The sequence below is a fragment of the Rhinolophus ferrumequinum genome, chromosome 21 (genome assembly GCF_004115265.2).
Source record: "Rhinolophus ferrumequinum isolate MPI-CBG mRhiFer1 chromosome 21, mRhiFer1_v1.p, whole genome shotgun sequence".
NCBI classification, from domain to species: domain Eukaryota; kingdom Metazoa; phylum Chordata; class Mammalia; order Chiroptera; family Rhinolophidae; genus Rhinolophus; species Rhinolophus ferrumequinum.
In genome coordinates, this window is record NC_046304.1 from 53,628,147 (window position 1) to 53,650,913 (window position 22,767).

At 52.8% G+C, this 22,767-nt stretch overlaps 1 protein-coding gene across 1 annotated transcript in view; it reads left to right on the plus strand.

The window, feature by feature from the left end:
• RNF213 (ring finger protein 213) overlaps window positions 1-22,767 on the plus strand; it is a 95,521-nt gene that overhangs the window by 42,534 nt on the left and 30,220 nt on the right. Inside the window, exons 20-38 of the mRNA XM_033090172.1 lie at window positions 936-1,109; window positions 1,465-1,611; window positions 3,192-3,799; window positions 4,610-4,775; window positions 6,147-6,364; window positions 7,403-7,540; window positions 7,653-7,817; window positions 8,493-9,648; window positions 10,664-10,857; window positions 11,065-11,220; window positions 11,836-15,441; window positions 16,668-16,804; window positions 17,208-17,303; window positions 18,187-18,305; window positions 19,127-19,246; window positions 19,771-19,916; window positions 20,315-20,462; window positions 20,629-20,767; window positions 22,370-22,561. Coding sequence (XP_032946063.1) covers window positions 936-1,109; window positions 1,465-1,611; window positions 3,192-3,799; window positions 4,610-4,775; window positions 6,147-6,364; window positions 7,403-7,540; window positions 7,653-7,817; window positions 8,493-9,648; window positions 10,664-10,857; window positions 11,065-11,220; window positions 11,836-15,441; window positions 16,668-16,804; window positions 17,208-17,303; window positions 18,187-18,305; window positions 19,127-19,246; window positions 19,771-19,916; window positions 20,315-20,462; window positions 20,629-20,767; window positions 22,370-22,561 — 7,825 coding nt within the window. The remainder of the gene's footprint in view (window positions 1-935; window positions 1,110-1,464; window positions 1,612-3,191; window positions 3,800-4,609; window positions 4,776-6,146; window positions 6,365-7,402; window positions 7,541-7,652; window positions 7,818-8,492; window positions 9,649-10,663; window positions 10,858-11,064; window positions 11,221-11,835; window positions 15,442-16,667; window positions 16,805-17,207; window positions 17,304-18,186; window positions 18,306-19,126; window positions 19,247-19,770; window positions 19,917-20,314; window positions 20,463-20,628; window positions 20,768-22,369; window positions 22,562-22,767) is intronic.

Sequence of the window (22,767 nt, forward strand, 5' to 3'; positions counted from 1 at the left end):
GATTAAAGCTGCTGTATTTATTATTCATGGCACCAGATCATTTTGGTCTTCTCATAGTACCACACGATCCTAATGTTACTTGGAGAGAAATCTTCTGCTGGTTGAACTAAGTGTATTGGAAATTCTGCCCTCTAAGTCGATCCTAAAATTCACATTCAAAATTTTAGCTGGCAGGTGCTGAGGATAAAACACGACGTGCACGTGTCTGTTTCCACGTGCTCTGAAAGCGCCCCCGTCGGGTCATCGGCGTCCCTGGCACAATTTATTCTTCTGCTGCAGGGCTCTCACGATGGGGGCAGTGTAAAGGACACTGTGTGTAGTGAGGGATACTGAAGGGGGCACAGGTTTTATACACCTGGGAAACGTGGGTCTCCCGGCTGATGGCGGCCATTCGCGGGACCGCTTTTCACGATGGAGGGTGTCGACCCGCAAAAACATAACTCTCCAGAAAATTCACCAAAAGAACGGTTTATTTGGGAAAAGAAACAAAGAAACAAAGCTACCAAGGAGTGTGTATATGTACACTCGCTGGCCCGGTCTCTCCCAACCAGCCGCCCAAGTGGAAAAAGGACCCGACACCAACATGGCTTCCTCCTTTACTTGCATCCCTCCCCCGGAAGTTACCACAGAGTTCAACAGGAAGTCAAGACTAGAGAGTTAACAAGGGGCCCAGCTCCATCCCCACAGTCCTCCCAGCTCTATGGTTAAGCATCTTAAGATGCCAGTTCACTCTTATCAAGGGTATCCCTAGGAAGTGAATTTGAGTAAGACCTCACCCTCCTGGGGGAACGCAGAAGCAGGGGAGGGAGAAGCACACTGGAAACGGTGACTCTGCCTGTTCTCTGTCTGCGAGTTGGAAGTCTTCGGGCTTGACAGAGATGAGGTGGGGAGGAGGTGGGGCGCCCCGTGTTTAACTCTGTTCTTAACCTGATCAGGCACCAATGAGAAAATACTAGAGAACATAACCGAGGATGGCAAGAATCTGATGGCCATTGCTGACTCTGTGTTCACAAATGTGACTGGCGACCTCCGGAGGGGAACGATTTTAGTGGAGCACCTGGAGCTGGTCGCGAATCATGTCAGGACATTTCTTGACATCTGGGAATTAAGTAAGTATCAGCTCGAGCTCTGGACTCGAGGACTCTGAGGATAAGAAATGTCTGACTGCGTGTGGATTTTGTAGACAGGTGGTCTGTGTCGTCTCTGACAAATGGCTCTTCTTACTGGGACGTTGCCAGGGATGGTTTCTAATCCTCAGGAAAGAGATAAAATAAGGACAGAGTTAGAGCACTTGCTCTGTTTTTATTCCATGCTGCTCAGCATGCAGACAGCCTCATAGAGGAGCTGCCGTGCACACAGCCTGAACGTGGACTGTAGTCAGAGGGAGAATGGAAAAGATGGGTTGCCGTGGAAAAGGATATGCTTGTTTGTTCTATTGGTTTCTTTTTTTTTTTTCCTCCAGAGAGAAAAAATCTTTCAGCCCAGGAGGAAAAAACGATTTGAAGAAAGTGCTGGAGTACAGACTGGAGGAACTAACATTTCTAAAGAAACAGAAAAAATATGTTGACAGCCTCCTGAAGTTGTGTGAGGGGGTGAAACACCTGATAGAAGGTGCCATTCTTATGAATTATAATGAACAGAATTGAGGGGCCGCAGGGAAGGAGGGTCAGAGAGAGAATCCGATAACGTGTCACCATAGCACTGCTTTTTCTCGGAGATGAAGGCTTTCTTTTGAATGTGTTTATTTTAGACACTGAGACCTGTGACCTTGTTCTTGGCATTTCCTCTAAATAGCTCGAAATACCCTGCCTCTAAATACCATGCTTCAATAGGTCCTTGGTTTTCCAGATTTGTCCATCCTGGAAGACGAGGGGGAGACCGCTCCGTTTTCCTAAACAGATGCCGTACACACATCACCTTTCCAGTTGCCCTTTACTCCAGTTTGTGTCTTCTTTTTCCGCAACTTGACCTTCCAACCTTTCCGTTGATTTTTTTCATTTCAATTCTCACATATGTTCAGTTTACGGCAACTCTTTCCTCCGGACAACCCTTTTTCTGTGCTGTCAGAATTCCTGGTCGTAGTATCTTACCTTTCTGAGATTATTGATATTTTTGGTTTAGAGGTTTTCCTTTTCCTCACATAGTTTCCTGGTTCCTCTGAGCCACTTTTATCTGTTGCTGTGTTTTTATATCTGCTTTTCACATTGGAGACTTTCCTCATACATCTGGAGATTCTTGTTTTTATATGAAGAGAGGAGTCTAGCAAGCTGACCGGGATAATGGGGTGTGGCCTTTTAGTGGCCTGTGTCTTGAGGTCTTCTCTCTGGGGCGGCTCCGACCCCCAGTCCCTTGCCTGGAGGGTACAAGCCAGGTTTCTGGGAGCCAAGAGAAAAGCAGGCTGGAAGGTTCTGCGCATCCAACCTGCACATCTTCTCATCCTGCTTTCACTATGGTCCTCCTTCCTCCTCTGCCCCTGTACCTTCTGCCTCCCTCTTTCTTACTCTTTCATTTTAATAGTACTCATGTCTGACAATGCCGGAACTCTCCGATGCAGAGACCCTCCATGTCACCTTCTCCAAAATGAACCACCTGCAGCCACCAGGAGGAGGAGGGGTGACCAGCCTCCCATGTAGAATGGGGTGGGGGTGAAAACCAGCCTATTCGGCCACTTCTTAAACAGGTTCATCACCACCCCAAAGTCCAGCTAGCTGTGCAGCAGCGTCCATGCTTCTGGGGGATTGTGTGATAGAGAACTGCCGGACTCCTGGCTCTCCCCATGGCCGGCGAGGGCTCCACGTATTCAGGCCTAAGTCTTCCACGGGCTCATAGCTTTAATTTCTATTGCTGTGATCTTCTTTTGTACTCTTCCCTGCCCTATGGGTTTATGACTTTTGAGAAAACGACCTCCATTCTGGCCTTGGTGCTGGGATGTAGGGATGGAGTGAAAGCAGGTGCATGTCTTCAAACTGTCATCTTCACCCAGAAGTTACAATGTTTTCTTTGTTGTGAAAATTGATGAACAAGCTGCGGGGCGGTGGGAGATGTCAGGTTTCTTAGTGAGAAAAAAGATGCCAGCAAATACGTCCACTTGAGTTTCCTTAAGAACAATGAGGAGAGTAAATGCTGGGAAAATAAGATAAATTGGCACCGTGCCTGGGTTTTGACTTCTGCCTTCTCTTTTGATTTCAAAGTGGATTTTGGAGAGATCACTGAAAGACATTTGGAAGACCTTGGCAGTAAAAGATTAAATGAAGCTGTGACAACGAGGTTGTCAGCTACCCTCTCAGACTTGAAGTGGACAACACATTACAACCTGAGCCCTGAAGTCCAAGAAATGGCCAAAAACATGGACTTGCTAAAGGACAGCCACATCTTCCGGAGCTTCTGGACAGAAGCCGCAGGATCGCTGAGGAAACCAGAGGAGGAGGAGGAAGGGGAAGGGGAGAGGGAGCGGCAAATTCTTGAGCTGCAAGATGCGTATGGGTATCTGTATCTTCCTTGTTTCCACAAGTTCAGCGATCTGTACGAGAACCTGAAGTTAGGAGAGGTCACCTTTGCGGAAGTCGATTCCATCTTCAAAGTCTTTGAGAATAAATACGACTCCCTCACTGCGGACCTCCAGGTCATGTGTGCCCTGGATTCCAGGCACCCAAAGGATTGGATCAAGGAGCGAGTTGGGCAGATCCAGGAATACCATCTCCTGCATCAGGCTGTCCGCGCAGCTGAGGTCATCTTGGAGGTCAAAAAGAATTTGGGCCTGACCGGTGACTTCCATGTTCTCCACACTTTATTAAGATTTGTAAGTCATTCGCAAGGGACTCCTGGGGTGGGGCCTGGATTCCAGCTCAGACTCCCCGGGAGCCACGGGCTCTCTAGCTTTTACAAGCTAGACGAGGGTTCTTGAAGCTTCCTCCAGGAGTTTGTGTTTTCCTTAACGTCAATTCGCCAAGGGCTTGCTTTTCACCTCTGTTTATAAACGCATAGCCGCTCTGTGGCTGGTGAGTGTTTTCTTGGCTCAGCATGAGGGTGAAGAACTTAGGAAATGGCCATGAGCCTCTTTTTGTAGTTAGATGTTTGCAAGAGTGAAGGACTTTGTCGGCTCTCCTCTCATGTCTCCTTGTGCCAACCGGGAGTGCTCGACGCTAAGTTATTTCTGTGTGAGTGAAGAAGTGAGTCTTTTGCTTTCCATTCTTTTTCATGAGCATTTCTAAGGGACACCGTGAGCTATATGATAACCTAGACAGGTATGAGGATGACGCAAGTGTATCACAAGATGTGGAATCATGCACACCTTGACCTCCAGGGGTGGGTTCTCGAGTGGGTCCCAGTTCTGGGCCCTCATTCCTTTCCCTGTGAAACAACAGGAAATTAGCAGAGTGTACCTGGCAGGGTTTGTGTGTGAGCTGCTTAGCAGGGTGGTGGGGAGTGGTGGGCAAGGCGGGGTTGGGGGGGATAGCAGCGGAGGTCATAGCATCCCATTCTGGGACAGGAGCCTCGTGTGCCTGTCGTGGTGGGTTTGGGGGGCAGGGCCGAGGGGATGGTCAGCGTTTCTGCTCAGACTAGGGTTCCAGGGACCAGGGCCAGCCCACAGTAGAGCCTTGTCTTGTAGACTGACAACTTTGAGAAATTCCGTGGTGAAAAACTGAACCAGATCAACCAGCAGCTCATCTGCGCTAGGAAGCTGCTCCAGGACATGGATGAGACCCGGTACCAGTGTCTGAGGGAGCTGTCCCTGAGGAGCGATTTCATCAGCTGGGTCCGGGAGGCCCTGGGAGGTACAGTCCATCTTCGGGGTTGCGCGAGTCTGCAGTGTTCGGATGCACTCAGGGTGGTTTCCCGAAGCTTCCAGGCAGCCCCCCCCCGCCCCCGCCTTCGTGCTGTGTAAAGGACAGATGTGCCGTCTGCATTCTTTAGGGCCGTGTGCGGTGTGTGCGTTGACTGTTGCGAGAGTCGTCATCAGGACGGTGTTTCTCATGCTCTGGTTGAAAAACTGTTTCCTCGGCTGCCGGTTCCCCCCTACTCTGAATGCTTGCTGTCAACAGCTGCGGGTCATTTTTAAAAAAATCTGTCCCCCTCTGGCTTTTCCTCTTGATTTTTCCTAGAGGCCGAGGCAGGCTCCAGCCCATGGAGAGATTTTATTACAACATCCTTGCTGGTGTCGTGCGTTTCTTTCCCAATCGGGGTCTTGGCTGGCAGCATTTGTAGCCCTGCGACTTAGGTCCCTTTGGTAGAGTTAATTTGTAGAGGGGAGAAGGGAGGTGAGGAAGTCGGGAAGGAGGCAGGAGGAGAGCCGTGCTGGTGAGCCCCAGGAGTGGGCCAGGGCCTGCTCTGACCCCCGCTCATCCTGAACCTCCCTGCCTTCAGCTGTGGGCTCTGGTCCACGTGGACGCACATCCTTTGGTCAGTAGGTAGCCCAGATAATTATGTTCGTTTTTTTATAGTAACTGTCAACATAGTACTGTAAACAAGTGAGGGCTCCCTGCCGGACAGTCATAGGACCCAACACCATGGCATTGGCTTTGGAGAGAAGAAAGCTTTTATTGTGAGGACAACCGGCAAGGAGACAGAAGGCAGGGTTCAAACCTGTGTCCCAGATCTGGGTTTGGTTTTGAGGGGTTTCAGCACCGGGTCTTCCTGGACAGCGGACCTTTCACGTCTGAAAGGGTCCCAGCCCTCAGGTTCCCGTCATGTTCTGGTCCTGTGGTTCTGTGGGGGTCACAGTTAAGGGCTCATAAGTGCCCCTCATGAGTGGTGTGTCCAAGGTTTGAACTTTGGTTCTGGGTCTTGTTAGGAACGGTATCAGACCAGTTTGAGCTGGTTCTGTGGTTGCAGTGGTAACCAGCTGAGCCTGTTTCTTTTGGTATAAGATGGTAATGTTATGTGGATTAAATGGAGGCAGGCTCACGAAAGCCTCGAGTGGTACCTGGACAGTGCTGCTGTACAGTACGGTCAGGGATTGGTCCGCGGTGTTCAAATGATCTGCAAAAGGAAAGGTGCCTGGATGCTTACTGAAAGCAGAGAGTGGATAAAGCACCTAAAAATCCACTAAATGTCCATTCATGGCTTCAGTAAGGATCACTGGCCAAGGCTGAGTCTCACATCAACATGGAGGAGGCCCAGGCACACCTGTCTCTCCTCGCCCCAAGGCACCAACGAGCTGGCAGTGTTTGTGGACCTGGCCTCCATCTCTGCGGGGGAGAATGACATCGATGTGGACCGCGTGGCCTGCTTCCACGATGCTGTGCAGGGCTACACTTCTCTGCTGTACAAGCTGCACAAGAGTGCAGGTTTCCCTGAGTTCATGAACCATCTGAAAGAGCTGTGGAAGGCTCTGGAGAACGACCCGCACCTGCCCAGTAAACTGGTAAGTCTGACTTCGGCTCCAAAGCTGATTAAGTCCGACAAAGCATTGCTTGGCAGCCCGAGCGACACGACTATGCCAATTATCACACACCCATGGGGGAGGTTTCCATGCAGACTCTGGAAATGATGTTTAAAAACAATTTGTCTTCATCTGTGGAAGTGCTTTCTCGATCTTGTATCTTAGAAAGTCGAATACAAAATTGCATGCAAATAAGAGTCATTTCTGCTACGGGAAACCCAAGAAAAACAGCCTGAAAGGAAATATGCTGAAATGTTACCCGTGGTTTCCTCTGAGTGGTGATCATTGTCACTTAATTCTGTATACTTTTTGGTATTTTCCACAATTGGGATCAATTAATTTTTATCAGAAAAAAAGAAGCATTTCAGTTTAAGTGGGCTGTCTTCATCAGGGGTTGAGTAGACCCCTAGTCTGTAACTTGCCTGAGGAGGACACATGTCACCAGGTCGGCTGGACCTGTGTGAAGGTTTGGGGAGAGAAAGAGCAGTGGACTGAGCAGATGGGGGCTGCATTTTGTCTGCGGGAAGCTCACGTCCAAACAAAAGGCCTCTGTTGTAGTTTTCCTTTAATTTTCTGGTTTGACTTGGGGACCCCAAAGAACATTTAGAACAGAGGCTCCAGCCCTGTTATATCTGGCATTTCTCCCCGCCCTCCCCTTCCCCCACACACACCTCGGGACGCAGCAGTACGGTGCCTTTGCACAGAGACCTGCCTGGCTTTGTGCCTGTCCACTCCATCCATGTGTCCACAAGTAGAAGCTGGTGCTCTCCATGTGCTGACAGGGCACCGAGCATGGATGGGGACATGAGGAAACAGCAACACCGTGTCACAAGTGTCCCTAGATTGATGGCCAAAGCACACAGTGGTTGTTGGCAGCAGATGAGGAAGGCCTCCCCTGTGGGGTGAATGCAAACGTCCTGGAGAAGGGATGAGGCATTTGTTGCTGGAAGGTGGATATGGGGAGAGGACGGAAGGAAGAAAGATAGTAGGTAATTGCTGTTTCTCTCCTGTTCCCAACAGCGTGATTCTGCCAGGAACTTGGAGTGGCTGAAAACGGTGAAGGAGAGTCACGGGTCCGTGGAGCTCTCCTCACTGTCTCTGGCCACAGCCATCAACAAAAGGGGCGTCTATGTGATCCAGGCACCCGTGGACGGCCAGGTGAGACACCCACATCCCGGGCAAATCTGGCGTGGCGCTGACAGGCCACTGTAAATTGGGGAGGGGTTTCTCCCTCCAGAAAAATGACCCCTACACCTGCGCTGTTCCCCAGATTTCACCAGACACGGTTGTACGTTTAATCCTCCCCGAGAGCCACGGAGGCCACGAGGATGAGCGAAACTACTCCTTGGAGGAGCTGAAGGAGCTTTTGAACAAATTGATGCTCATGTCTGGCAAGAAGGACCACAACAGCGTGGAGGTGGAGGTGTTCTCAGAGGTGAGGGCTCCGTGGGGGCGGGGCTCCGTGGGGGCGGGGCTCCGTGGGGCGGGGCTCCGTGGGCGGGGCCTAACCGGACAAGGATTCCTGGCTGAGCAGCCTGAGAAAAGTAAGAAGGGTCTGAGATTGCTCAGGATCGCCGTGCTCTGGAATTCGTGGAGCGCAGAGCCGCTGCGCCTGCAGGGTGCCCATCGTGCCAATCCACGACTGAAAGACACAGCTGTGCTATGACAGGCCCTTAGCTCAGTAGTTCCTCCTTGGGCGTCCCTAGACTGAATTGCCAGTGAGCCCACTCCCCTGGAGAGGAGACAAGCCAGTGGGTGGTTCTTGGAAGGAAATGGAAGTTGCCTGACTTTGTAAATCCCCAAGGATCCCAAACTATATCCCAGAGCTGTAAGTGGGTATCCTTCACTGAAATAGAAAGTAGCTGTGTTGCTAAGGCGTATCGGTTTATGTCACCGTCTCTCCATTTTGTTACGGGTTTTTCCTTTGAGGTTCATGGGTGCATTTTGCACGGGAGCGTTTATCTCGCCTTCCTAAGGGAGAGATCATGTAAGTGAGGAAGGCCGGGCTCTGGGGTCTCTTCCTGTGGTCACACGGAGCCCCAGCCCTTCAGATTCTCCATCTGTCTGTGTTCTCTCTCTGATGCCTTCCTCCGGCTTCCGTTTGCAACAGGTGTTCTGCAATGTGCAGAGGCTCGTGCAGTCCTTCATCAATCTTCACTCTGCTGGCAACATGCTGTTCCGGACCTGGACAGCCAATGTGTACTGCTCCCCACAGAAGGGTGTCTCCATCCGCATGGACTTTGGCTTGGGGCTGCTGAGCCAGCTCACGGACAGCATGCCAGTGGCCCAGCTGCTGGAGGCCCTGTGCAGGCAGATGGAGGACTTCCTGGACCAATGGCAGGAGTTTGTGGCCGAGAAGCGTGCTCAGCACTTTTACCTCAACTACTACACGGCCGAGCAGCTGGTTTACCTGAGCTCGCGGCTCGGGAGCCAGCTGCCCAGTGATGGCGCCCTCACCATGCTGTCCTTCATCAAGCGGAACTGCACCCTTCAGGATGTCGTGCAGGCCTGCAGGAGGCCCTTTGGCAGGGCCGCCGGGTACAAGGAGAGGACAGTGATGGAGGAGTTGCCGCTGATGCTTTTCTGTGAGTCCAGCCTGCTGGACAAGCTGAAGGTCATCATGAAACAGTCCATGGTGTGCATGAGTGCTTTCCTGCCTGAGTGCCTGGACCTGGACGCCCTCGGCCACTGTCTAGCTAACCTGGCCAGGGCAGCCGGACCTCCCGTGACACGGGAGCTTCCCAAAGGCCTGAAGGTCGGCCAGCCCAACCTCGTCCTCTGTGGCTCCTCAGAGGTGCTGCCGGCCGCCCTGGCCATCTACCTGCAGTCCGCGGCACAGCCCCTGCCAACCTACGACGAGGTGCTGCTGTGCACCCCAGGAACGACGTTTGAGGAGGTGGCTCTGCTCCTGCGCCGCTGCCTGACCCCGGGATCCCAGGGCCACAGGCTCTACAGCCTATTGTACGCAGACCAGCTGAGCTACGAGGTGGCTTGCCGGGCGGAGGCGCTTTTCCGGAGCCTGTGCATGCAGCGCCACTGTGAGAAGTACCAGCTCGTCATGGTCTGTGACTGTGAGCGGGAGCACTGCTACCTGCCCTCGGCTTTCAGCCAGCACAAAGTCCCCTTCACGCCCCAGGCGCCCCTTGAGGCCGTGCAGGCCTACCTGGCGCACCATTTCCAGGTCCCAAAGCAGACCCCGTCGGCCGCTGCTGTGTTCAGAGACCGGATGTGTGTTGGGATTGTGGCCTCGGCGAGAGCGGGTGTTGGTAATGATAGCTGCTGGGGGGATGGGTCTCACATGTCCTGGGGCCACTGATGGCCCTTCTCTGTCCCACGAGGGTAGGGGGTGACTCACATGAAGCCCTTCTGCACATGGGGAATCTGAGTCTCAGGCAGGCATGGCTCATCTAAAATTGCAGAGCTGAGTTGGTTCCTGGAAGCCAACCCACCTTCCTGCTCTGAACAAGCTTTTCTCTCTCTTTTTTCTTTACCTCATGGGCCGTTTCAGGGTTGCTGTGTGTCGGGACAGCAGGAGGAGGCATAGCTGCTCTGTCTTAAGAGGAGACAAATGCCTCCTGACCTCCCTCCAGTCCCCATGATTTCACAAGACTGCCTTCTCTTGGGTCACCCGCTTCTCCCTCCCCGCGAGGCGTGCCTCGCTGTGTCGTACACTTTCCTTATACAGAGATTGCGTCACTGGTCCCAGGGAGTCAGCTGGGACACTTGAGAGTTCTTTAATCTTTTTCCCCCCCTTTCTTTCACCTTCCTTCCCCCTCCCATTCAAACCATTGTTTCTCAGTCTAGTTGTGTAGGACACAGCTCCCTGGCCCGTGCTGGGATTAATGAACCTTGCGCTTTCCCCCGGCTGAGGCGGTCGGTCACCGGTTGTCGGTCGGCTGCTCACAGCGGCTCATGGCAGCTCTCACTGGCAGCCGGCAGCTGACAATGGCTGCCAGCCACTCACACCAGCACACGGTAGCCCACGGCAGCTCTCAGCCGCTCACCACAACCCAGCTCCAGGGAGAGCTGTTGTTCACAATCTTAGCTGTAGAGGGCGCAGCTCACTGGCCCACGTGGGAATAGAACTGGCGACCACGGTGTTAGGAGCCCAGTGCTCCAACCACTTGAGCCACCGGGCCAGCCCGGGTTCTTTAATCTTGTGTTATGTTGCATTGGTTTCGAATTTTGCACAAAATGAAGTGACTTATACTAAATATTCCTGGATTCTCCTGCTCTGGGTCCCTGGCCCTGGCCCCTAATTTCCATATTTTAACGTTGCAGGAAAGTCTCTGTACGTGAAGAGATTGCATGAAACTCTCCAAAGGAAGGTCCCTGGGAAAAAAGTGCCTCTAAAAATTATTCGACTGATCGACCCTCAGGTGGATGAGAACCAAATCCTGGTGTCCCTCCTGCCTTTCCTGGGCGCCACGTATCAGGCAACACCCATGATATTTCACTTTGACGTGACCTCTTCGGTAAGTGTCCATGGATTCCAGCTGAGTGGCCCCATCAGGAAAGACACGACTTTCCCGTCCCGGCTGTTTGCTCCCCATTCTTAAGGATTTCTCCATGATGGATTGATATTCGGTCTTCGTATCAAAGAACAGAATAAGAAGTTCTGTGGGGTTGGGAGAGCCAGTTGTCTTTGGTATATTTATGAGCTCATGTAATTCTGTCTTTAGGTGAAGACTGGAGTTTGGGTGTTTCTTTTCAAACTCCTCATTCTACAGTACTTAATGGATGTAAACGGGAAGATGTGGCTTCGGAACCCATGCCATTTATATGTCATCGAAATCCTGCAAAGGGATTCACTACTGCCTAAGAGGGCTTCAAAACAAGTGCGTATCACAGGGGCTTCCCTTCACTGGGGCTGGAGTCTTGGACACATTTGTGTGATTCCCCCACTTTTGCCCTAGCGAAGCAGTTGAGTGAAGGGTTAGTCAAGGAAAATCAATCTTTAAACTTCTTTTATTAAATGTCTGGAATAAGAATACTCTTTTGTTATTTGGCAGCATCTTAAATTGGTTTTGTTTGATCCCTGACTGATGCTGCGTGTCTGAGTTAAGTGTGGTGTGTGGTGAAGGCAGCAAATTTATCTGCTGAGAGAAGCACTGCCTTTCTTAATGCCAGCCAGGGTGGGAAGGAGACTTTCATCATTTACACTTCTTACCAAGAGGGAGTTTTATGCGCACACACACGCATGATGGAGAGATTTAGATTGAGGGCTTGTGTAGAAAAGGACATCCTCGTTGGAACACAGGCCCCGCAGCAGTACCCAACTGTGCAAACGTTAACAATCTATGCCGAAAGGACTCTACAAAAACCGCTTTAAGAGAAGTGTTGTTGTTGTTTTCCATGGAGGCCTGTCCAGTATAGACAAGGAAGGTTAAAATGCAAAAGCATTTTTTAGGAAATTCAGCTGTAACCATTTTATTCATCTCTCCCCATTCCAGAGGACAAGTGCCCCCCAGTTCAGCTTTCTTGACATCTTCCCAAAAGTCACCTGCAGGCCTCCGAAGCAAGTGATGGACATGCTGCTGAACCCTCAGGAGAACTGCAGAGAGCCAGGAATGGATGAGAGAGAGTTCTGCAGTGAGACTTTCCAAAGACCTTTCCAGTATTTAAAACGGTTCTTTGCGAGACAGAACCTGGACACGTTCCAGTACCAAGGCCAGGTGGAAGGCACCCCCGGGGAATGCCTGCAGCACCTTCTGATTTACTGTGGGGTCATAAACCCGTCCTGGTCCGAGCTCTGGAACTTCGCTCAGTTCCTGAACTATCAGCTCCGAGACTGTGAGGCCTCTCTCTTCTGCAACCCGCGGATCGTGGGAGATACACTGAGGGGCTTCAAGAACTTTGTGGTGACCTTCATGATCCTCATGGCGAGAGACTTCGCCACGCCGACTCTTCACACTTCCGACCAAAGCCCCGGGAAGCACTTGGTCACCATGGACGGAGTCAAGGAGGAAGACATAGCCCCTTTCTCCCTCCGGAAGCGGTGGGAGTCAGAGCCCCATCCGTATGTGTTCTTCAACGGCGACCACACGTCCATGACTTTCATCGGTTTCCACTTGCAGCCCAATGAGAATGGCAGCGTCGACGCCGTCGATCACCTGAGTCGGCAGGTGATCAAGAGGGACGTCATGACGATGGAGCTGTACCAGGGGCTGCTGCTTCAGAGAGTGCCCTTCAATGTCGACTTCGATCAGCTGCCCAGACATGAGAAACTGGAACGACTCTGCCTGACGCTAGGGGTCCAGTGGGCCATTGACCCGGATGAGACCTATGAGCTGACGACGGACAATATGCTTAAGATCCTTGCCATCGAGATGCGTTTCCGGTGCGGGATCCCCGTTATCATCATGGGGGAAACAGGCTGTGGGAAAACCAGACTCATTAAGTTCCTGAGTGACCTCCGGCGTAGCGGGGTTAACACTGAAACCATGAGGTTGGTGAAGGTCCATGGGGGGACGACGGCCGACACCATCTACTCCAAAGTCAGGGAGGCGGAAGCTCTCGCCATCTCGAACAAGAATGAATGTCATTTGGACACGGTCTTGTTCTTCGATGAGGCCAACACAACGGAAGCCATAAGCTGTATCAAAGAAGTCCTGTGCGATCGCACGGTGGGCGGCCACCGGCTGGCTGAGGACTCCGGCTTGCACATCATAGCAGCCTGCAACCCGTACCGGAAGCACTCCCAGAAGATGATCTCGCGGCTGGAGGCGGCTGGCCTGGGCTACAGGGTGAGTGCGGAGGACACGGCAGACAGGCTCGGCTCCATCCCCCTGAGGCAGCTGGTGTACCGGGTGCACGCCCTGCCGCCAAGCCTGATTCCACTGGTGTGGGACTTCGGGCAGCTGAACGACGCTGCAGAAAAGCTCTACATCGGGCAGATTGTCCAAAGACTGGTGGACACCAGCAGCATAGACCCACACGAGACGAGCGTGATCAGTGAAGTGCTTTCTGCCTCTCAGGGTTTCATGAGGAAAACAGAAAACGAGTGCAGCTTTGTCAGCCTCCGGGACGTGGAGCGCTGTGTGAAAGTCTTCAGGTGGTTTTACGACCACAGTGAGATGCTCTTGTCGGAGCTGTATTCCTTTCTGCGCAAGTCCAGCATCAGCAAGAACAACTTTGAGAGAGACCCTGTTCTCTGGTCGCTGGTGCTGGCCGTCGGGGTGTGTTACCATGCCTCTTTAGAAAGCCAGGAATCGTATCGGAAAGCCATTTGCAGGTTCCTCCCGGAACCCTATAACAACAGCAAGGTGGTGCTGGATGAGATCACGCTAACGCAGGATCTGTTTCTGAGTGGTGTCCCTCTGAGGAAAACCATCGCCAGGAACTTGGCTTTGAAAGAGAACGTCTTCATGATGGTTATCTGCATTGAGCTGAAGATTCCACTCTTCCTGGTGGGGAAACCCGGCAGCTCCAAGTCTCTGGCCAAGACCATCGTGGCGGACGCCATGCAAGGCCAGGCTGCTCACTCGGACCTCTTCCGGACCCTGAAGCAGGTCCACCTGGTGTCCTTCCAGTGCAGCCCGCACTCTACCCCGCAGGGCATCATAGGCACCTTCAAGCAGTGTGCCCGCTTCCAGCAGGGCAAGGACCTACAGCAATACGTGTCCGTGGTCGTCTTGGATGAGGTCGGGCTGGCAGAGGACTCGCCTAAGATGCCCCTGAAGACCCTGCACCCGTTGCTGGAAGATGGGTGCATTGAGGATGACCCCGCCCCCCACAAGAAAGTGGGCTTCATTGGCATCTCCAATTGGGCCTTGGACCCTGCCAAGATGAACCGCGGCATCGCTGTGTCCCGCGGCAGCCCCAACAAGAAGGAGCTCGTGGACAGTGCCAAGGGCATCTGCTCTTCAGAGCCCCTCATCCAGGACAGAATCCAGGGCTACTTCAAGCCCTTCGCCAAAGCCTATGAAACGGTGTGTAAGAACCAGGACAAGGAGTTCTTCGGGCTTCGTGACTACTACAGCCTCATCAAAATGCTCCTCGCCACCGCAAAGGCTTCTAAGAAGAAGCCCTCCCCGCAGGACATCGCCCAGGCCATCCTCCGGAACTTCAGCGGCAAAGATGGCATCGATGCCCTGGACATTTTTGCGGCCAGCCTGCCCGAGGTGAGGCTGTCAGAGGAAGTCAGCACCATGCAGCTGATCCGGCAGAACGTGTTCGACGACCGTCGGAAGGGGCCGGGCAGAGAGCTGGATGACTCCGAGTGCCGCTACCTCCTTGTGCTGACCAGGAACTACGTTGCCCTGCAGATCCTACAGAAGACGCTCTTCGGGGACGGCCAGCAGCCCGAGATCATTTTTGGGTCCAGCTTTCCCAGGGACCAAGAGTACACACAGATCTGCAGAAACATCAACCGAGTGAAAATCTGCATGGAGACCGGCAAGATGGTGGTGCTGCTGAACCTGCAGAACCTGTACGAGAGCCTGTACGACGCCCTCAACCAGTACTACGTGTACCTGGGCGGCCAGAAGTATGTGGACCTCGGCCTGGGCACCCATCGGGTCAAGTGTCGGGTTCACCCCGACTTCCGTCTGGTCGTCATCGAGGAGAAGGACGTTGTCTACAAGCACTTTCCCATCCCCCTCATTAACCGGCTGGAGAAGCACTATCTGGACATCAACACCGTCCTGGAGACGTGGCAGAAGAACATTGTGGAGGAGCTCAAGGTCTGGGTGCACAAGTTCATAGACATGAAAGTGGAGCGGTTTGCAGCCATACACAAATACAGCCCTTGTGACGCCTTCATCGGCTACCACGCGGACACCTGTGCGTCGGTGGTGCTGCAGGTCACTGAGCGGCTCAGCCCCGGGTGCCTGACTGACGACGTGTACCAGCGGGTCCTGGAGGAAGCCAAACGGACCCTGCTGGGCTGCGCCACGCCCGACGCTGTGGTCCGGCTGAGTGCGTCCTCGCTGAGCCTGTTCGAGGCACATTCGCTGTCCCAAGAATACTACGATCGGCAGCAGCACGACTCCTTCGCAGACTTCCTGCAGAATCACCTGCGCACGACGGGTCTGGAGCGCCGCGCCGTCTTCACAGAGGTGACCGTCTCCTGACACCCTTACCCTTAGCCTCTTGCACCCCAGAGTCCTTGACCCCGGGTGTCACCAAGTTAAGACTCTTCCCAAGTCAGTGGCAAGGAACCATTAAGGGATATGTGTTGAGAGCTGGCCCTCGGTGGGTTGGGAAGTGTGGGTGGCAAGGTAGAAAGGGCCTTGCTTGAGCCACGGTGTGTTGGTGTGAGACAGCACTATTTGTGCAGGAAGCTGGGACGGGGTCGCTGATGAAGCTGAACGTTCCAGGCCGTGAGTGCCGAGAGAAGGGAGGCTTCATGGGGTACCTTGTCCACGGCCCCGAGGAGCTTGGGCTGTCCTGCACAGAGGGCAGTGGTGGAGGAATGTGTGTTGAGATGTGTCCCCCTGCCTGGGAGATGGGGGATAAACTTTGCTAAGTCATAGGAAAGATAGACCAGTAGAGAGGCTGCTGTCAGCATTCAAAGCAAAGAAGGATGGATGGGTGAGCTGAGAAATGGGAAGCAGATGGGCAGAGTGAAAGGCTGACTCCGTATAAGGGCTGTGGGAGATGGAAGAGCCCCCAGGTGTTCCTAGGATGGCAGGAGGTTCAGTCACACACAGCAGAGAATCCTGGGACGAGCAGCAGGTTTGGGGAGGCAGTGGTAGATTGTATTTGGGAGAGGACCTGGCGCCCCTCTGACACCCAAGTACACTCGTCTGTCACGTAGTGGACACAGGGACTGGGTGCTCAGGGGTGAGGCCAGCCTAGAGGTGGGGCTCGGCAGCCATGAGATCAGCATGCCCTTAAGGAGTGTTTTGGTTGCACTATGCAGTGTGATCCAGGGTGGAGGAGAATTGTCACCAGCCATAGGAAGGAAGAGTTGTCATCTTCTAACTCCATCTGAAAGTATGACATGACATTGCAAGGAAAGAAATAGAATTTGTGCTGAGCCCTAAGGGGTCATCAGAGTTTCCAATAGGGATCAAAGCGGGAAGAGATTCCGGCATCTTGGAAGGGGATCCAGGGCATCCTAGGGACAGGGTGTTTTCTCTCCAGTCAGTGCCTTCTGATAGTTCTGCCTCATTTTTAAAAACTCTGGATTTGGAGTCTTTCCTGTCTGTGTGCCAGCTGCACAGTGCTTAGCCCACAGAAGGGCTTGCTAAATATTGTCACATTTCTGGGATGTAAACCTAGCGGACGTGAGACCTTTCCCTGAATTCTAGCCAATGATTTGTGTTTCCTGACTTTGCAGATCACCACCTTCTCCAGACTGCTCACCAGTCACGACTGTGAGATGTTGGCCGTGGAAATCAAGGGTGAGGCCCCGAAACCCACAATCCTGTCACTGCAGCAGTTTGACACCGAGTACTCATTCCTCCGAGAAGTCCGGTAAGGTCCCCGGCCTCCCTTCCGCTCCTCTTCACCCTCGGCCCAGACTGCGATTTCATTAATATGGCTCTCGTAACCCACTGGCGTTGTCACCAGCATGGGTTAATGGGCGTCGAGGACATGTGACTCTGAAAAGGACCGTTGTGAAATTCTCCAATTGCCTTTCTTCGCTGTTAGCTTCTGCATAAACGTCCTTCTCTGAAACCCGGTCCTGTGTCTCCTTAGGAAGCATTTACTGGGGTTTATTCCTTCTCCACTGGATGACCTACTCACCTATGCAGGAGAACCGCACCTGAACCGTTTTTCTATGCAGCCCGTATAGTTCCCATCACTCTGGGGGACTGGATATCCCGCATTTTTTAGGACGGAGAACTCATCTTCATAATTTCCTTTTCTTTTTCAGAAACTGCTTGACTAGCACGGCCACGCATAAAATCCTCATTGTTCAAACAGATTTTGAAGATGAAGTTCGTAGTGCTCAGCTCATTGCCTCAGCAAAGTATGTTCTTGTGATTTTTCTCAGAAATCACACAGGCAACCCAAAATTTATGTGGGTGCTCCTAAGGAATCTCTTCCCTGAAAACAGCACAGCATCATAATAAACACAGAAATGAAAATGATTCGCCCTTTTCATTCCCCTAAATGTGGGCTAGAGAGACTAAAGAAAAGAGAAGCAAAGAGGGGAAAGGCTAATAATACAAAAATGGTAGAATGTAAGACGTGTAGCTAATGGAGTATTAGTAGGATACAAAAGACTCTCCTGGAAACGTGTTTGCGGACATGTTTTGGTAATTATTAGTTTTAAATGACACAATTTGAATTTATTGCAAGTTCAAGGGCAGTAAGAGTATGTAAATGGTTTCATTTGTATTTCGTGGACATTGTTCTAGGGTTTCTAGGGGGAATCTGATGCTTTCATAACCAACTGTGTTCCTTTACGACTTAAAGGAAGAGTCGTTTCTGGGCCTTTTAAAGCACTGGATGCCATACTTCACGTCATGAGTGTCGTTGGCCTCTGGTTGTGTGGTCACAGAACCCTGTGTCCTGAAATGGGAGGTTCCCCTAGGCTTGCGCTTAGTAGGATTAGGGCGGGCCCACCCAGGATCCCAAGTTAAGGTTTCTGATCAACAAGAAATGCCACTTCAAAGCAGAGGCAGGCAGGAATGGGAAGAAAATAATCCCAGCAAGAGAGCACGACGTGCCCTCACTCTCACAGGAGAGGTCATTGTGAGGGTGTGACTATTTATTTAAAACTACAAAAAGTGAGACCCTGAGATGGAACACAACAGCTCCTAGGATACCCTTCAGCCACTTCCCAACTTGGGCTTTATTTGCTTGGTTTTCGCTTTGATTTGTTTCACTTTTGCTTGTTTTAAAAATAGGTATTCTGCTATAAATGAAATCAACAAGATACAAGCAAATACGGACTGTATCTTCATCTATTTCATCACAAAACTGTCCCGGATGGAAAGTGGAACATCCTACGTGGGGTTCCATGGAGGTAGGGCCAAACAGTTAATGAATGTGGTTGTTTAAATATCGTTCGAATTATTTCTAATTTGATCCTAGGGTGTACCAGGCTAAAATTAGAATATGAATGCTAATCTCAGCGATACTTGTTTCAGATGCAGTTAGAAATTCCTACTTAATCATGGCAAAAAACACTGAGCTTCCGATTTGCTGCTCCCACATGCCGCATTTCCTTTAGAAAGTTGTGGATAAACAACTCGAGTTTCCTCTGGGTCCTCACCTTTTATGATCAGATCATGCAGAGAAGACGTTCCCACCTAACACTGTTAGGAACGCCTGATACTTTATGCGTTTCAGGGTTGGGGGGGTGCTATATTTAATCAGTGTCTCTCTCTCTCTCTCTCTCTCTCTCTCTCCCACCCCCGCATCCTCTCCCTCTCCCTATCTCTCTTCTGAGGAATGGCTCACCAAATATTTATTATATAAGAAAACTGATAGTCTAGAAATAGGCAAATGATGGTTTACTTTAATATAATTTCGTAGATACTGGGAGGCAAACCTTGCCAGCGCTGCTTTACTGATTATGACACAGCAAGCAGAGTAACAGAAACGTAAAAGAGCCACAGGCCTTCTTCAGGTAGCCTGTACAAGTCCGTTATTTCAGTTCATAAAATGGCTTTTGATGGGACAGCTGCTGACACACGGGTCAGGTGGCTTCTACGTATATCCAAGGGTTTAGACGCTATGGCAGCAGTCACTCCCTCAGCGGCAGTGTGCTCACCGGGACGTGAGGTGTATCGCTGCCTGTGACAGAAGACACGGGACGACACTGGGTGGCATTGCTCCCCACAGGGCTGTGGCAATCTGTGCACATCGACGACCTCCGGAGATCCACAGTCATGGTTTCGGATGTGACGAAGCTGCAGGAGGTGACCATCAGCCAGCTGTTTCATCCAGATGACACACCTGAGTGTAAGCCTCGAGGAAAAGTCTTTGGGGACGCGGGATGGCAGGAGTGGCAGCCAGGCGGAGCCCGGCGCTGTGAGGACAGGGCCACCGTGCTTTTCTGCATCACCTTTCAGTCCTCGCCCCTGCCCCTGAGCTGCGGCTCAGCATGTGTTTGCTGAGCTGACAGATGGCGACTCCCGGGGCACCCTGCTCTCCACAGCCACGCAGATGGCAGTATGTCCACCTGAACAAGTGGCTCTGTGGGTGCGTGGGGCTGTGGAAGTGAGTGCCTGTGGCACGTGTCAGGCCTTGGTTCCTGCATCGCCGTCAGAGCCCAGGATGGACATAAGGGGTTGCGCTAGAGGGTCCCCTGAGTGGGCGAACGGGAGGCTGAGCCGTGTGCCCTTGGCCTCTCCTTGGGGGCCCCTCTGGAGCAAGGTGCCAGGGATGCCTGCTGGCCAGTGCCTGGCACACAGTTCACAGGTGGTGTTGCCAACGTCCTGGTCCGTCTTCTCAGCAGTAACTTGATGGTGTTGCTTCTGTTGCAGCCGAGAGGACACGTGGGGCCCACGGCAGCCATGAGGAGGTGATGGAAACAGAGACTGAAGAACCCGGGGAAGCACCTGAGGTGGACATGGAAACGGACTGTTCCGAGGCGATGGAGAGCGAGGCCTCTGAGCTGTGCAGAAGCCATGTGAGTTCCAGCTCTTTCTCATCCCTGGGCCTCCCAGGGTGCTGCGGGGCCACCCGAGGAGCTTCACGCCTGCCACCCGGAGCCGGGGGAGCAGACCCAGCCGCACAGAGCTTAGCCTGGCACCTTTCCCCTCCACGCTGCGAGCGTGGACGAATTGCCAGGACAGGGCCTGACAGGCTTTTCCTGCTGCCTCCTGGTCAGCCTCGCTCTGTCCCTGGACCCCTGCCTGAGTCCCGAGCACACAGTGGGTCTAAGAGGACTCGTGCAAGCGGAGGCGGTGCAGGCCCGGGCGGGAGCCTTGCCTGGTGGCGCCGCACGCGCCGCGCGGGGCGGGGTCTCCCAGGCTGGGCCTCCCACGTGGGCGTGGCTGACCGGAAGCGGGCTGTCTCCCCGGACAGACGCGCATCCTGGACACCAGCAGCCTGCTGCGCAGCTGCGTGCAGAGTGCCGTGCGCATGCTCCGAGACCAGCACGAGCGGGGCCAGCGCAGCGTGCGGCGGGTGGAGCTCCTGCTCGGCCTCTTAAGTGACGAGGACGAGCGCGCAGGTGGGGCCCGCGGCGGCGCGGGGGGCGCGGGGGGCGCGGGGGGCCCGGGGGGCGGGGCGGGCGGGGCCGCAGCCTGCGGCCTGGCACCCGGGGAGCCCGGGGAGCCCGGGGAGCCCGGGGAGCCCGGGGAGCCCGGGGAACCCACGGCCCCTCTGCTTTGTTGCAGCCGCTTTCTTACAAGCAGCCAAGATGCGCCTCCACGACCTCTTAAAGAAGCAGGAAGACAGCTACCTGTTCAATGTAAAGCAGTGGGTGGTGAGGGAGGCCTCCAACCCCGACGCTCTCCAGGAGGCGGGCACGTTCAGGTACCGTGAGGCGCCTCCCGGACGAGCCGCAGTGTGTGTGGCGGGTGACAGGCCTCCCATGCCCGTGTCCCCTGCCCCACGAGGTCAGGGCGCCCAGACCTGTCTTTCACTGAGCTTTTCAAAGTGGCCTTGTTTTTTTCCTCCCAAAAAAGTACAAGATGGTCTGGGTGGCGGTTGCGTGGGGGTTTGCCGGCTCCTGTCTGCTTTTGTGTGCGATTCAGTTGTTTCATAATAACAACAACCGCCCTTGAAAAATAGAATATCTGTTCTTCCAGGATATAACGTTTGCCAGCGTGTCGCAAACCATAGAGACGGGCGCTGTTGTAGGGCATTCGGCTCAGGAGGTGATAGGCGGGCAGGGAAGAGAAAATGTTTTCCGGGGGCTCTGCTTCACTACAAAAATAAGACCCCGGAGAATTCCTTTGTTGCCAGTGGTCCTTTGTTTGTATAGCAGAGACCCTTTTCTTGTGCCTAAGCCTTGTGACCTGTGTGGCAGGGGAAGGAGGGATCCCAGGTGCCAGAGTCTGCCCACCCTTCGTTGGTAGGGTCATCTTAGACCTTCCTCGTCGCTTTGACTCCAGTCTCCTCATCTCTGAAGAAGTTTCCCGCACCCATAGGCCCCTTCCAGGTCCAGCCCCTTCGATGCCCATGGACCTGGCTTCGGGCGTCCGGCCCTTGTGCCGTCGGCGGGAGGGGTGGGAAGCAGCCAGAGTCGCATGGCCAGCGGGAGCTTATTATTGCGGTTTGGTGACTGCAGGGGCTTTTCTGCTTCTCTCTTTTTCTCCAACTATCCTTAATTTCTTTTCTGGTGATACTTCCTCAGTAAGGAATTCTGTAAAATCAGATACGCCCTCAGTTACTCCTGTGGACTTGATTAAATGTTTAATTTTACATAAATACCTCTTTCACACCACTGCTTCAGTGACTCACCTTCCCACTTCCCATTTGCCAGGTATTCAGACGGGTGTGGGTGTCCCACCTGTCACTGCTCTGTGACTTGCTGTAGCGCTGGGACTGGCCCACCTCACCCCAGGGCAGGGGCGAGGTCTGAACAGCCTCGGAACCTCGCGGTCAGAACTGCCCCCTTGGAACTCACCTGTGTCAGGTGTCAGGTGTCAGGCAGAGCTCTGGAGCTGGCCGGTCCCCGACCACAGGCTGTGGGGACGAACTGGTCACCATCCATGTGTTTTGGACCAAAGTCCTTTGCCTTCTCGGGATTCAATGGTCCAAATCGTGATAGTCTTTAGACTCGGGTTTTCAGAATTCTCTCCAGTTTCCTAGATACTATATACTTAAAAAACTTGAATATATGTTTTTTTCTTTTTAAATACAGTCTGCATTTTTTTCTCCAATATTAACTTCCTAGCAATAGATTTCATATGCTTTACCACAAGAGTTTTGAAGTGACTTATAGGTTATTGTTGTGTATAAATGTAATTATAACAGTGCTGTGTAGTTAATATAAGCAACCAAATTTATATATGTAAGTCCTCAGGGCTAGTGTCCAAAACCAGCAAGCACAACGACTGACTTCGGTATAATCGTATACTTTCCCACTGTGGTCTCACCTGGAACTGGGGGTGCCTTTCTCCCATGCTGCAGGCACACCCTCTGGAAGCGTGTCCAGGGCGCCGTGACCCCTCTGCTGGCGAGTTTGGTCTCTGTCATTGACAGAGACGGCAACCTGGAGCTGCTGACCATGCCGGACTCTCCACCCTGGGTCAGAGACCTGTGGATGTTTATTTTCTGTGACATGAAGCTTCTGAACGTTCCCCTCATGGAGAACACCGCAAGGTGAATAGAAGTTTCTTTTCGTGGGAAGGACAAAAACCCTCACGTAGCAGCACACGTAATGTGATCCCCCAAGTGTGTGACGGGGCGTGGGTGCTGAGTTTAGACGCACATGGAAACTGGCTCTTTTTGCCGCCAAAGGGTTGTGACGTCACAGTACAAAGGGGATTTCACTGACGCCCTGAGAATTCTTTCTTTGCTTCCTCCTT